Source organism: Plasmodium vinckei (assembly GCF_900681995.1).
Source record: "Plasmodium vinckei vinckei genome assembly, chromosome: PVVCY_09".
In the NCBI taxonomy this organism is placed as follows: domain Eukaryota; phylum Apicomplexa; class Aconoidasida; order Haemosporida; family Plasmodiidae; genus Plasmodium; species Plasmodium vinckei.
In genome coordinates this window covers 1,109,158-1,123,404 of record NC_051301.1, presented here as the reverse complement: position 1 = coordinate 1,123,404, position 14,247 = coordinate 1,109,158, and the positions used below count along the sequence as shown (strand labels likewise).

General features: G+C 22.5%; 3 protein-coding genes across 3 annotated transcripts; 1 reads left to right on the top strand and 2 right to left on the bottom strand.

The window, feature by feature from the left end:
- Positions 1 to 747: 747 nt before the first annotated feature.
- PVVCY_0903290 (conserved Plasmodium protein, unknown function) lies at positions 748 to 6,291 on the bottom strand (the record flags this gene model as incomplete). Its single annotated transcript, XM_008626667.2, has 1 exon — positions 748 to 6,291. The coding sequence occupies one exon, from the start codon at positions 6,289 to 6,291 to the stop codon at positions 748 to 750; it is 5,544 nt and encodes a 1,847-aa protein (XP_008624889.2).
- Positions 6,292 to 8,676: 2,385 nt separating this feature from the next.
- PVVCY_0903280 (protein disulfide isomerase related protein, putative) lies at positions 8,677 to 9,948 on the top strand (the record flags this gene model as incomplete). Its single annotated transcript, XM_008626666.2, has 1 exon — positions 8,677 to 9,948. The coding sequence occupies one exon, from the start codon at positions 8,677 to 8,679 to the stop codon at positions 9,946 to 9,948; it is 1,272 nt and encodes a 423-aa protein (XP_008624888.1).
- Positions 9,949 to 10,777: 829 nt separating this feature from the next.
- On the bottom strand, positions 10,778 to 12,766 carry PVVCY_0903270 (heat shock protein 70, putative; the record flags this gene model as incomplete). The annotated part of the gene is made up of 1 exon (XM_008626665.2): positions 10,778 to 12,766. One exon carries the CDS (start codon positions 12,764 to 12,766, stop codon positions 10,778 to 10,780), a length of 1,989 nt encoding a protein of 662 aa, XP_008624887.2.
- Between the last annotated feature and the right edge of the window lie 1,481 nt (positions 12,767 to 14,247).

Here is a 14,247-nt window from a genome sequence, read left to right as displayed (position 1 = left end):
TATTTAAAACTATTTAAAACTGTTTAAAACTGTTTAAAATTATTTATAGTAAGATTACCCATAGTATTCTTCACATTGATGATTGTTTACGATTTAGTCGGGTAACACATTTTAATGGTAATTGGAGAGAAAAAAAATAAATAATATAATGTAGTTTAAAATAGCATAATATATGGTAATTAAGGTGAAATATAATATATACTCATGGTTATATGATACTAGGAAACTAGTTGTTTTATCTAAAACATTATATCTATTTTTTGGTGTATATTAGTAAAGAAAAATGTTGCTATTTTCCAGTGTACATGTTTTCGTGCCCTATAATTTTATTTTTGTTATCCAAAAATTTGAAAAAGTATTTTTAAAAAAATAGTAATAATTAAACAAATTCGAAAAAGATGCAATAATAACAATAAATATCAGAAATTAAAATTATTTATAATTATTTTATTGTGTTTTTTAAAGGGAGAAATATCTCCATATGAAAAAACAAATATATGTTTGGTTCTGTGAAAAATAAACAAAATATATAATACCGAGGGTAAATGAGTAAAAAAAAAATATAAAACACGAGAAGCATATTGACATATGCATTCGTAAAGCTTATTTTTTAAAAGTCACTTCACAGACAGATGATAGTAAAAAGAGAAAAAGCGTATTATTTTTACACCCCAAAATATGAATTAAAATAAAATATATGCATATACGGATGTACATATGTATTGAGTGTCTTCCTTTAATTCAGTTTCAAGTGAGTTTTTTTTTTTTTCCATTCTTCTTTGACGAATTTTTAATAGATTTAAAAGCATGGAGTGTTTTACTTCTAAACTTTTCTTTTGCCATAATTGGTTTTAGAGCAACATAAGAGTATGGTAAAGGCTTATTTTTTTTAATAATATCTCCTTGTCCTTTTTTAGATTTATATGCATTTTTATCAGCTGTAATAAATTGGTTTTTATTTCTTTTATTTATTGATTTATTCATAGTTTTGGATTTCGAATGCATATTTTGTTTTTCATTAATGATGTTATATTTTTTCAAAAGCATATCATCTTTTCTCTTTTTATTTTTTGTGTTTTTTGAATTCGAATCTAAATTATGTATTACTATTTTTCCATCATTTCGTATTTCGATTTGTCCTTCCTCATCTTCTGAACTAGAATCATAATTTTTCGTATTTTTATTTTCATTATTTGTATTTTGTTTAATAAAATATCTATCCCCGAATAAATTCTTTATTTCTTTTTTATTTTTTAACGATACATTTAAATTGGTTTTGTTTTTCATAATAAAATTTCCTAAATTATTTAATATGTCACTAATTAATGGATTAGATTTAAGTTTTGGTATTTTTCCCTTAACATTTTTATGGGTTTTATTTGGTTTTGCCATAATTTGGGTTAAAGTAGTTTGCATAAATGTTTTTTCTTTTTCTCCAATATGTTTGCTTACATTTTCAAAAAAAGTATTTGCAATATTTTTATTTTTTCTACTTTTGGTAATTTTATGAGATTTATTTTTTCTTTTATTAATGTCTCTATTTTTAAAACTTCCAACTGACTCAACATCATCGTAATTGTTCATGTCTGAATCATATTCATTGCTTCGATATGAATCTACAGAATCTGAGTAACCATCATATTTTCCTGACATTATGTTAGAATTCAAATTATGTTCAGAAGAAAATTGGTTATTTTTATGATTCTTATGAATAGATGTTCCAATTTTATGTTTACTGTTCATACGATTATGATTGTATTCATTTTTATTTTCAAAAGCATTGGTTATATTATTCATTTTCTCCATCTTAATAAATTTTCTAAAAATTTGTTTACTTTTTTTTGTTAAGTATGGCATTAGTGGTAGGTCATTTGAATTATCTATTCCATTTTCATTTAATGGGGAATTTATTCCTATATTTTCTAAGCCAATTTTCGGTGAATCAATATTTTCAAATTCATTGTTTTTTATTTCTTTTTCTAGCATATTATTCAATTTTGAAAAAAACTTTTGAATTGTATATATATATGTTTTTTTGTTCGAAATAAGATTTAACAAATTTGTTAAATTTTTTATATTAGACAATATAATATCTTTACTGAATGTAAAAATACTGGATAATAAAAATTTTAGGAGTACCTTCAACAAACTTTTATCGCTATCATATGCACATGTTAAGCAAAGATTAAATAATTGTTTTTGATCTTCATATTCAATTCTACAATTTTTAATTAACAAGTACAATATGTGTACCGCGATTTTCTTGCAATTAATATCTTCTACTAATAATCCTGGTGTTATGTGTAAAAACAAATTTTTTATATTCGCTTTTCCTATATGTATTATATTTTCAAATAAAGCTTTTCTACTTGTTTTGCCAGTAAATGTTTTGTTAATAAAAAATAACCATTTCATTATAATTGGTAAGATTGAAAAAAATATATTATAACTATAATTACTATCAATTTCTTTACATTCTTTTAAATACATAGTTAAATTGTTTATATATGTATATATTTTTTTAATATATTTATTAGTATTATAACTAGAAATGCTATCAAAAAATATTAATATATTTTCTTTTTTCATCATCTCTGGTAAATTGTCTTCATGTAGTATTTGCCCAACAAAGATACTATTAAATATATTCATTTCATTGTTATTTATCATAGATCCTGTATTATTTTCATTAATTGTATTTCCATCGTTCCAGTTTTCTCTTGTAATATTTTGATCTCTGTTTTGCATCAACTCTTCTTGCTCCTTCCTTTTACTTAAAATTATATTTCCAAAATAGCGAAATAATTCCGAAACTCCTTCAAATATTAAAAATTTAGCGAATTTAAATTTCTCAATTTGTAATTTCATATCTTTAGTGATTTTTTTTTTTTTTAAATTTTTTATCTTTTTATCACGTTTCATTTTTGTTTTTCTTTCTGCTTTCTTAATTCCATTTTTTACTTTAGTTCCCTTCGATTTTGTTGTTATTCGTTCGTTATTTATTTTGTCATTTTTGCCAATTATTCCTTGTGTTAAGAAACTTAGACTATTTTCTCGATATAGCATAGAACTATTACTTTGTATGTTTGGATAAATGCTGTTGCTATTGCTAGTAGAATTTTCATCTTCTGCATTGTACCCATTTAAAGAAGAGCTATTATGAAACCCATTTTGAAACTCATTTTGGCTGATTTCAGAACAAAATGTATTATCAAAATAATTGACGTTGTTACTGTTATTCGTTTGGGGAAACCCTTGTATTGAAGCACTATTATCAACATTTCCCAAAATATGTCCATCGTTTTCTAACACACTAAAACCAGATAATTTATTATTCAAAATATCATTAATTGCATACATAGCTTTTTTGTAATAAATAGAACATATTTTTAATTGGTCAAAGGTAAAAAATGGAATAACTATTTTTATAACATTTAATATACTTATTAAAGAAAAAATATCTTTTTCAATACCATTTTGTAATATTTGTTCTAATACTACTAATATATCATTAAAATTAAAACTTGAAGAAAAATGTAAACATAAATATATAAGGCTTGAAAATGAGTCTAATACACTTTGAGTATTTTCTTGAACAACTAAATTATTTGATGGTGTGAATTTTTGCTGATAAGTTGATGTTAAGAATGTTATAAATCTTGGTATGAAAATTTTTAATAAATTATCTGATATATGATTTAAAAAATAATTATTTTTTTGTAAATTTATATTTGTGTATTTATATTTCATATTACTAATATGTTTGTTTACATTTTTCATATTTATCAAAATATTTCGTCCTTCTACATTTTTTTGTTTCTGATTAGATTTTATAGTAGAGGTATAAAAATTTGTTAAAAAATTTATAAACAATAATAATAATGTATAGTCATTGCAATTTGTAAATTTTGTAGCTAATATATATATATCTTCAATTTGAGTAGATATAAAATAATATAAATTTATACAATCATTTAATGTCCTAGAAAAATATATTAATACATTTTTAATATAACTCAAAAATAATTCTTTCTTTATGCTATGATTTGGTTCTTTTTCATACAAATTAATATAACACATTAATAAAGGATAAAAAAAATTCATCAAAAATTTAAAATTTCCTCCATAATACAACTTGTTTGAATCTTTTAACATTCTATTTAAAATAAATATATCTCTATATATTAGCTCATTATATGTAAAAAAATAATTTTCTTCTAAATAAAAACCTAATCCAATAACACGATAGGATGTTGATAAGCAACTTACTAAACAATTTATATAACCTTTATTTGTGTTACTTAAAATCAAATCTTTATATTCTTTTGAAAAATGTAAATCATTAATTTTTAATATTGAAATATAATTATTTATATAATTCGTTATATGCACCTCTTTTTGGTTAGCATTAATACCTAGATTATCATCTTTACTTGTATTCAAATTAATGAAGGCACTACTTTTTTCATTTAATTTATCACTATCATCTTTTTTTGTATACTCATCTGATATTATTAACATATATAAACTCCACATTCTTGTAAAAATATTTTCATATATATTTTTGTGCTTTGTATTAAAATTTTCACAAAATTTATAAAACTCTTCATTCATATCATTTTTCTTTTTATATAAATAGATTATAACATTTTCATAATATACCATAACTTGTTCAAGTGATAAAAAAATTAATGGATGTATCACAAAATTTTCAATGGTTAATAATTTATTTAATAATTGAAAACTGTTGAAAATAATATAATAGGAATATTCATATTCTGAAATTTTTATAAAGTCTTGAGAAAAATATAACAAAACTATATGCTTATGAATGTCGTTTATTTTATTAAATAAATTATAAAATGTAATAAATATATCATGTGTTGACACATTTATATTATCCTTTATTTCTTTCATATTCCTTTCAATATTTAAATCAACTTTATCATAAAATGTTTTAATAATATTATTTATTTCATCTTTGGTATTTTTTATTTTTTCATATATAGAACTTCCGATCATTATCCCATCCTTATTCCCTTTCTCATTGCATAGAAAATCCAAAACACTAGGCTCATTAAAATGTGTAGTCGATTTGTAATTAAAATTTTCATATTCTTTTTCTTCCATCTGATTTACAAATTCTTCATTATTTATGTTTTGGTCTTCTATGAAATTTCCTATATAATTACCACTAGCGTCGTAAAGATACTGTTGATCAATAGCATGAGCATTTTCTCCATTTATATTAGTTCCATTATTATTTAATAAAACTTTTGTGTCATTTTGTGTGTTTGATAAAACTGATTCTACATTAAAATTGCAACTTTCATGTAAATTTTTTAATATACTAAATAAAAGTATCATATACTTTGCTTTTATCAAAGAATGTATTTTTTTTTTTGAAAAAAAAGTATACTTATTTTTAAAAAATACTAATATCCAACGTAAAACAAAATAGTTAAATATTAAATAATTATCATCATAATTATTATAATTAAGTTTTAAATTTACTAATCCCGTTATTAATTCAAAAAGTATATTTAAAAAATTTTCTTGGTCTATATTTGTAAAAATTGTAGATTCATTTTTATTTCCTTCCTTTGAATTTTCATCAATGTCTTCATTATCATATGGGTTGCTTGTTCTTTCATATTCCTTTTGATATATATTAAAAAGAGAACAAAAATAAAATAAATATTTTATTTTGTACTTGTATGGAATAATGTGCATTATTGATTTTATAATTTTCATTAATTTATATAAAACATCAAAATTTTTGTTTATTTTAGTAACAGCTTTTAAATTTTGGTATATATAATTTAAAAAATTCTTAGACTGATATTTTGAACATATATGTACGTCTTCATCATTTTGACTTTTTATATTTTCAGCAGAAAATCCTAATTCTTCTACTTTCATTAATATATTTTCATGATCTATACATTTTTTTAAAACATCATAAAGTATTTTATAATTAATTTGTTGTAATGTTTCATCATTATCAAAATATAAGCAACTTTTTATTATATCTATTTCCAATATTTCACTTTTATTAAAAAATAATTTATCTTTCAAATCTTGGGATTCTTTTTCATACATATCATAATCATATTTATTCACTTTACTTTTGTTATCGTTTAAGTATTTTACAATTATACTTGTAATATAGTTGCTTGGAAAAACAGTACTCTTACTTTCTTCACTAATCCCGCCTTGTTTCTTAATAAGAAACTTTGTTCTACGGGTTCCCCTAAATCTTTTCTTGGGGCATTTTTTGAATTTTTCCATTTAATAAAACTTTTTTATATAAAAAATCAATATATTTGTTTGCCGTTGTATTTATACTTTAAGCGTGTTTTATGCTATAATTTTTGACTTAAATTTTAATACCTTCAAGTCTCATAATTTATTTTATTCTGTTCTTTTTTTTTTTCTTTCGTTTGATACTAATATTCTATTAGGCGCAATCACATGGACATGCCCTTTGAATTAACCGCCTTTAAAGGGGTAAATAAATGCATATAGAACATATATTTATTTATGCATTTAATTATGCATTTCACTATAAGTTATATACTTATATATACTTTACTATGTTTTGAAAAATATTTTAATTCTTCTCGTGCTAGTTGAATATAGTAAGCTAAAAAAAAAATATAACCAATTATTATATTCATAATATGTATCACAAAATCTCCAATTTTTAATAGGAAAGCCACAAATTATTTCAAATATATATATATATACATAAAATGCATTATTGAATCATATAATTATGCATTATAGATATATAAAATTTCCCATGAAAAAATTGAATAAAATTAAATAAAAATATAATAATCGAATAATAATAATTATAAATAAAATAAAAATTATAAACAGGGAAAAATATAGAATAGTGTATTATTATTTTGGTATCTATTTTTTGTCGTTGTAAATTTATACGTAATGCATATTTACAAAAATATATTGCAATAAATATATTTTTATTTTTCAGTCATTTATTTGCCTGCTCAATTATATATTTCCATTATTTTATTTTATTAAAAATTAATTTTTATTTTATTATAATTTTCTTTTTAATCATTTGGGTGTATTTTATTATTAAAATATATAATTAAAAATATATAAAAATAAAAAATAGCCCATTTAAAAAGGCATTATATATAAAACCAGAACGAACAAGAAACGTAAAAAAAATATACATATTATTTTACATACAAATATTGATAAGAGCCATATAATCTAATATTCCACCATGATATGGCCAAAAAACCATATGTGATATTTTTTAATACAATAAATATAGCATTATATAGTATCTATAATTTGTTGTATGCATATAAAAAAATGATGTTATTATTGGGTATATGAGAATTTTATAGTTTTATTTTTATTTATCAGCATTTAAAAATACTATTTTGGCATTTCTAATTGTTTATAAATGCAGGTTATATAACACGTTTCCTTTAATTGTTTGTGTCACCTTTTAAACGAGAAAAATGGTACCTTAACTGCAACCAGTGTTTATTTTACTAAATTAATTCTCATTACATATAAATACATAGGTAGGATTTATACCATTTCAATTTTTATAAAAGTACCATAAATATGTGTTTACAATGCTGTAGAAGTTGATTAACATTTTTGTGTATCCCGAGGTCTATCGAAAGATTTAGACCATATTTTTTTTTTATGTATTTACTATATTTTAAAAAGAAATACTATATAAGTTATTTTCTCTTGCATTATATACTATTAATAAAAAATATGTAAAATTCTCTATATATATATTTTAAAAAAAAATTAGTAAAACAACCTTATATCAAGCGAGGAATGCCATAGGTTCACTCACTCTCACATGATAAGAGTGGTATATAATTTATAATTAGTTATTTTCCTATTATATAAACGGCTAATTGCCATTTTACTCTTTATATTTTCATGTGGGAATTATAAATAGACATAAAAATTGAAGATATTAAATGAATATCGGTATACATGTTTTTTTTAGTTAAACCATTGTATTTTTAAAATTTATAAATTGTGCCTTTAAAAATGGGGTATTAAAACAATTTATTTTTTTCATATTTTTTGCAATATATTTTTTTTTATACAAAATAAATTTATAAAGATATAATAAAAAGGTATTAGTACCCTTTTTTTATAATTTAGGTGTTAGGGTTTTATAAAATATGGGCAAATTTTTTTATTATTGCATTAGTCTTTTTTAAAGCACACTAGTTATGTATATTATATAGTTAATTGTTTATTGTGTGATATATAATATAATTACTATATAAAAATTCTTAAAAAATTCCCATTTTTCTTTTTTTTTATACTTCATGGTATCATCAAAAAAATAAAATTATATATTTTCATTGTTCTCATACACATAAAAAATTAAATTTTTTAACTTATTATATTTTTTTAATTTTTTGGTACCCTTACATGGACCATTATTTACTAGTTCATTATTTCATTCCCTAGTTTTATAGTTACACCTTTTTTACTTTTATATTCACAAAAAGCGCCAATAATTTAAAACATAAATATATATCCATGGCTAATTTCTCCATTTTCATACCTCCAAAAAATCAATTAAATATATAAGCATAATATAGCTATAACTTTTCATACATATTCCTACACATATTTTTTTATAAAAAAACGATGAAACTATATGGAAAGATACAGTTCCTACTGCTTGTACTTTACCTTTTTGCAAAATATGCAAGTGGGTTATATACAAATGTAAAAGAAATTAAAACAGTAGATTCCCTTAGCGAATTTGATGAATTATTAAATTCTCATAAAAAATGCCTAGTTCAATTTTATGCTACATGGTGTCGAGTTTCCAGAGGATTCTCTAATGATTTCATAAATATAGCAAAAACAGTTAAAGATGATATATTAGTTGTAGCTATAAAAAATGAAGATATAATAAATAAATATAAAATCCAGACTTACCCAAATATACAACTATTTTTTACTAATGATAAAAAAGAAAAGCATATTGAGCAATTTGATGGAAATTATAAAATAAAAGATGTTGTTTCATTTATATATGACAATATTAAAAATTACCGTTTAAAAGAGTTAAATATTGATATTGGTAAAAAGGATAATTCAAATAAAAAAAATAAAAAAAGTAAAAATAGTGGCAAAGTAATTACATTAAATGATTCTAATTTTGATCAAAATGTTTTAAAAGATGATGATAATGTATGGTTCGTTTTTTTCTATGCTCCATGGTGTGGCCATAGTAAACCTATACATCCAATGTTTGATGAGCTAGCTAAAAAAACATCACATTTAAAAAATGCAAGAATAGCTAAAATTGATGCAACTGTTGAACATAGAACAGCACAAACTTACGAAATAAAACATTACCCTTCTTTCCGTTTATTCCCATCGGGAAATAAAAAACCACAAACTGCTATAGATTATAATGAGTCTAGAACTGTTAATGATCTTTATCAATTTTTTTTAAAATATTATAAAGAAAAAAAAGAAATAATACAATTAACATCACAAAGTGTTTTTGATGAACATTGTGAAAATGATGTTTGCCTTTTAGCTATATTACCAAGTAAAGAAGATCTTGAACCAAGCTCTTTAAAATCCTATATTCAAATATTAAGTAGTGTAATAAAAGATGTTAATCATCTTCCTGTTACCTTAATGTGGACACATGCAGGAGATCAATTAGATATAGTTCAAAGATTAAATCTAACATTTGGATTTCCAACTGTTATTGCTATTAGTTTTTCAAAAAATGTTTATTCAATTTTAAAAGGAAATTATTCTGAACAATCAATCAAAAATTTTGTTATACAAATGATGACAGGAAAATCATCAGTCGATAATTTGGTCCCATTTAAAGTTAACAATGTACCAAAAGTTGATCTCAATAATATGAATGAGCATAATTCAGAATTATAACAAAAAATATATCGAATTATCAAGCAATATGCATAAAAAAGCATATTCTAAATTTTTTTATTCGATCAGAAAAATATTTACAATTATATCTCCGTACATTATAAATATGAAGAAAATCATATAAACTAATCATCAATTTCATTCAAAAATGTTTACAATTATTTTTTTTATGTATATATACCTAATCGCTTTTTATAGTCATTACGTAATTTATTACATTTCCTACTAGACACGCATATACATATTTATATATTTTTTATGCGTTCAGTTTTTTTTAACAATTATTTGCAAACAAAACAAACAAATTTTCAACATTAACATTAGCAAAAAAACCCTTATACTATAAAGCATAAAATTTGTCAAAACCTTCCTTTTATAAAACATTTTTTGAATATATATATTTTAATTTAATTACTAATTTTATAATTTAATATTAGTTTGGTTAAAAAATACATACAGATAAATATTTTTAAATCTTTATATATATTTTTAAAATTAAATATATAAATATTGTTTTAAAATATGCAAAAAAAAAAAAATAATTGGGATTAAACTAATTATACATATGTGGAATACATATTACATATATGCACTCATCACCATTTAGGCGATATGCCTATATACCCAAAAAACTACCCATAACAATGGTGTATCTTCATAAATTTTATAATCTATATCAAATTTTGTATATACATAGCTTTTCTTCAGCTAGTTTTATTGTTCGTAATATGGGAAATACAACACAGTGTGGTATTTTCCAGTGTTGCGACATCGCAAACCTTTAGATATGTCTCTTTATACATATTTTTTTTTTTTTTTTCTTAATATTTTATGCATTATCTTTGTTTTCCTCTGCTTTATTTTCCGTTGTGTTTTGTTCTTGTGAACCTTGTTGAGCATTATTTTTATACATTTCTTGTGAAATTGCCCATGATTTTTCTTGTAATTGTTTAGTTGCATCTTTAATCGAATCTAAATCATCTGAGGTTAATTTTTCTCTTAATGCTGAAATTTTTTGTTTTAGCTCTTCTTTGTCAGAGTCTGATATTTTATCTTTAAAATCATCAAGTTGTTTTTCTGAGCTATAAATTAATGTTTCTGCTTCATTTTTTGAATCAGTTAAATTTTTTTTATGTTGATCTTTTTCTCTATTTAATTCGGCTTCTTGAACCATTTTTTCGATTTCTTCTTTACTCAAACCACCACTACTTTGGATAGTTATTTGTTGTTTTTTATTTGTCATTTTATCAATAGCTGAAATATTAATAATTGCATTTGCATCAACATCAAATGTGACTTCAATTTGTGGAACACCTCTTGGGGCTGGTGGTATACCAACCAAATCAAATGAACCTAGCATTTTATTGTCACAGGCCATTTCTCTTTCTCCTTGAAATACTTTGATACTGACTTGAGTTTGATTATCTGCTGCAGTTGAAAATACTTGAGATTTTTTGGTTGGAATAGTTGTATTTCTATTAATTAATTTTGTAAAAACACCACCTAAGGTTTCAATACCTAAAGATAAAGGTATAACATCTAATAATAATAAATCTTTTATTTCTCCTTTTAATACACCACCTTGTATAGCAGCACCTAATGCTACTGCTTCATCAGGATTAACACTTTTTGATGGACTATTTTGGAAAATTTCTTTTACTGTATCTGATACTTTGGGCATTCTCGTCATACCTCCAACTAATATAATTTCATTTATTTCATCTTTTTTAATATTTGCGTCTTTTATACATTTTTCACATGGTTCAATAGTTCCCTTTAATAAATCGTGGCATAATTCTTCTAATTTAGCTCTTGTTAATTTTATTTGTAAATGCTTTGGTCCTGTTTGATTAGCAGTAATAAAAGGTAAATTAATTTCTGTTTGTGTTTTACTTGATAGTTCGATTTTTGCAGTTTCAGCTGCTTCTCTTAATCTTTGCAAAGCTAATTTATCACTTTTTAAATCTATATTTTCTTTTTTTTTAAATTCATTAATAAAATATTCTAATATTCTTTGATCAAAATCTTCTCCTCCTAAAGAGGTATTTCCATTTGTAGCTTTTACCTCAAAAACACCTCCTAATATTTCTAAAATTGAAACATCAAATGTACCTCCTCCTAAGTCATAAACAGCTATGACTTTACCATCACTTTTTTCTAAACCAAAAGCTAAAGCAGCTGCAGTTGGTTCATTAATAATTCTTAAAACATCCAGACCTGCAATTTTACCAGCATCTTTTGTTGCTTGCCTTTGTGAATCATTAAAATATGCAGGCACAGTAATAACTGCTTGATGTACTTTTCTTCCTAAGTAATTTTCAGCAGTTTCTTTCATTTTTTCTAAAACACATGCACCTATTTGACTAGGTGAATATTTTTTTCCTTGTGCTTCTATCCATGCATCACCATTTGGAGCTCTAACTATTTTATAAGGTAAATTTTTTTGTTCCTTTTTTGTTGCATCTTCATCAAATTTTCTACCGATAAATCTTTTTGTTGCATAAACTGTATTTTCTGGGTTTGTAATTGCTTGTCTTTTTGCAACTATACCAACTAATCTTTGATTATCATTAGTAAATGCTACAACGGATGGTGTTGTTCGAAAACCTTCTGCATTTTCAATAACCTTTCCTTGCTTTCCTTCCATAATAGCGACACAACTATTTGTTGTACCGAGATCGATACCAATAATGTCGCCAGATGCTCTATTATGGTTCACTTTGCTTGTACATAATTCACGTATTCTATTTTTTAATGGATTTCTTTTTAGGCATGATTCAACGATTTTTGAGAGACCATTTTTATGAAAGGCAGCCATTTTTACGATAATCTACTACAAAAAAAAAAAAATTATATATTAAATAATTTTCATATATAAAGTATGAACATATATTTCATACCATTATCAATCACACAAACTTAATTATAAATATGCTCATTCGTGTCTCTATGCACATATATCACATTCATGGAAACTTTGTGGTAAACAATTTTTTATATTATAAATTCAATGAACAAAACAATATCTCACACAAATATATAGCAAAGGCATACACTTGGGCATAAAAAAAATGAAATAAAAATATATAAATACAATCTTTATATAATATGATATAATTTAACACATAAAAATTTCCCTTAAAATTTTATATAACCAGGATTGACAATACATAGGGAAATTTTTATTTGTGTAAAAAATAACATAACATATATATGTACAAATTTGGAGGCAATCATATATAATGCTTTATTTATAATAAATCTATAAATTTATGTAAACTTACACTTAAAGGTTTTTCTGCAGTTTTACAATAATCACTATTCAGGTTTTATTTTAATTTGACAATTGTTAACTCTTTAAGTTTAATTTTATTGCATAACATATAATAATTATACAATAACTATTTTTAATTTTTTTTTTTTTATTTTATTCGTTATTTATATTTTTTTATCTTATCATATTCATTTATATTCAAATTTATAATATTCTGATGTTTCCTTTCAATATATATAACGCATATGTAGAAAAATACCATCAGATTTTATTATAGGAAAAAAAATAATATTTAAAAGTGGTATTAATTAAAAAAAATACATAAAAAGGTATGCATATATACCCCAAGCATATAATAAATTGTTTTAAAAAAAAAATAAAAATAACACATATATGCAAATTATTTCCATATATTTATTTTCCAAAACATATACCGTCATTGCAAAATTTAGTGTTATATATATAATAACATAAAAGTTAAAAAATTACAAAAACTTATAAAATATTTTCTACATAAACATATTCATATTTTTATTCCAAATTATATATTAAATATAATTTATATATAATATTGAGGAAGCATGTTAAAAAATTGGCCGCATGCTAACCCATTATTAATATGTGGATAATACATATTTTTTTAATATATAAAAATAAAAAGTATGCATAAAAAAATTAGCACCAGCAAATAATACATATATGCATTTATATAATGTGAGTGTATTCAAATGAATTAGAATATTCGACATCAAATATGTAGATATATTTTGTTGGTGTATGCAAATTGTAATTCGTCCATATAAAATAAACAATATCCAGGTCGAATATATAAAAATACAAAGTTTATACAATTACTATATTTCCAAAAAAAAAAATGCTATTTAACTTTTCATTATAAAACATAAAATTTTATTCATTTATTATTTGGGGGTCTTAACAATTTTAATCCTTTTACTTTGTATTTTAAAAAATATAAACAACAAAAAGGGAAATCATTTTCAAAATGAACAAATTGCACATTATGT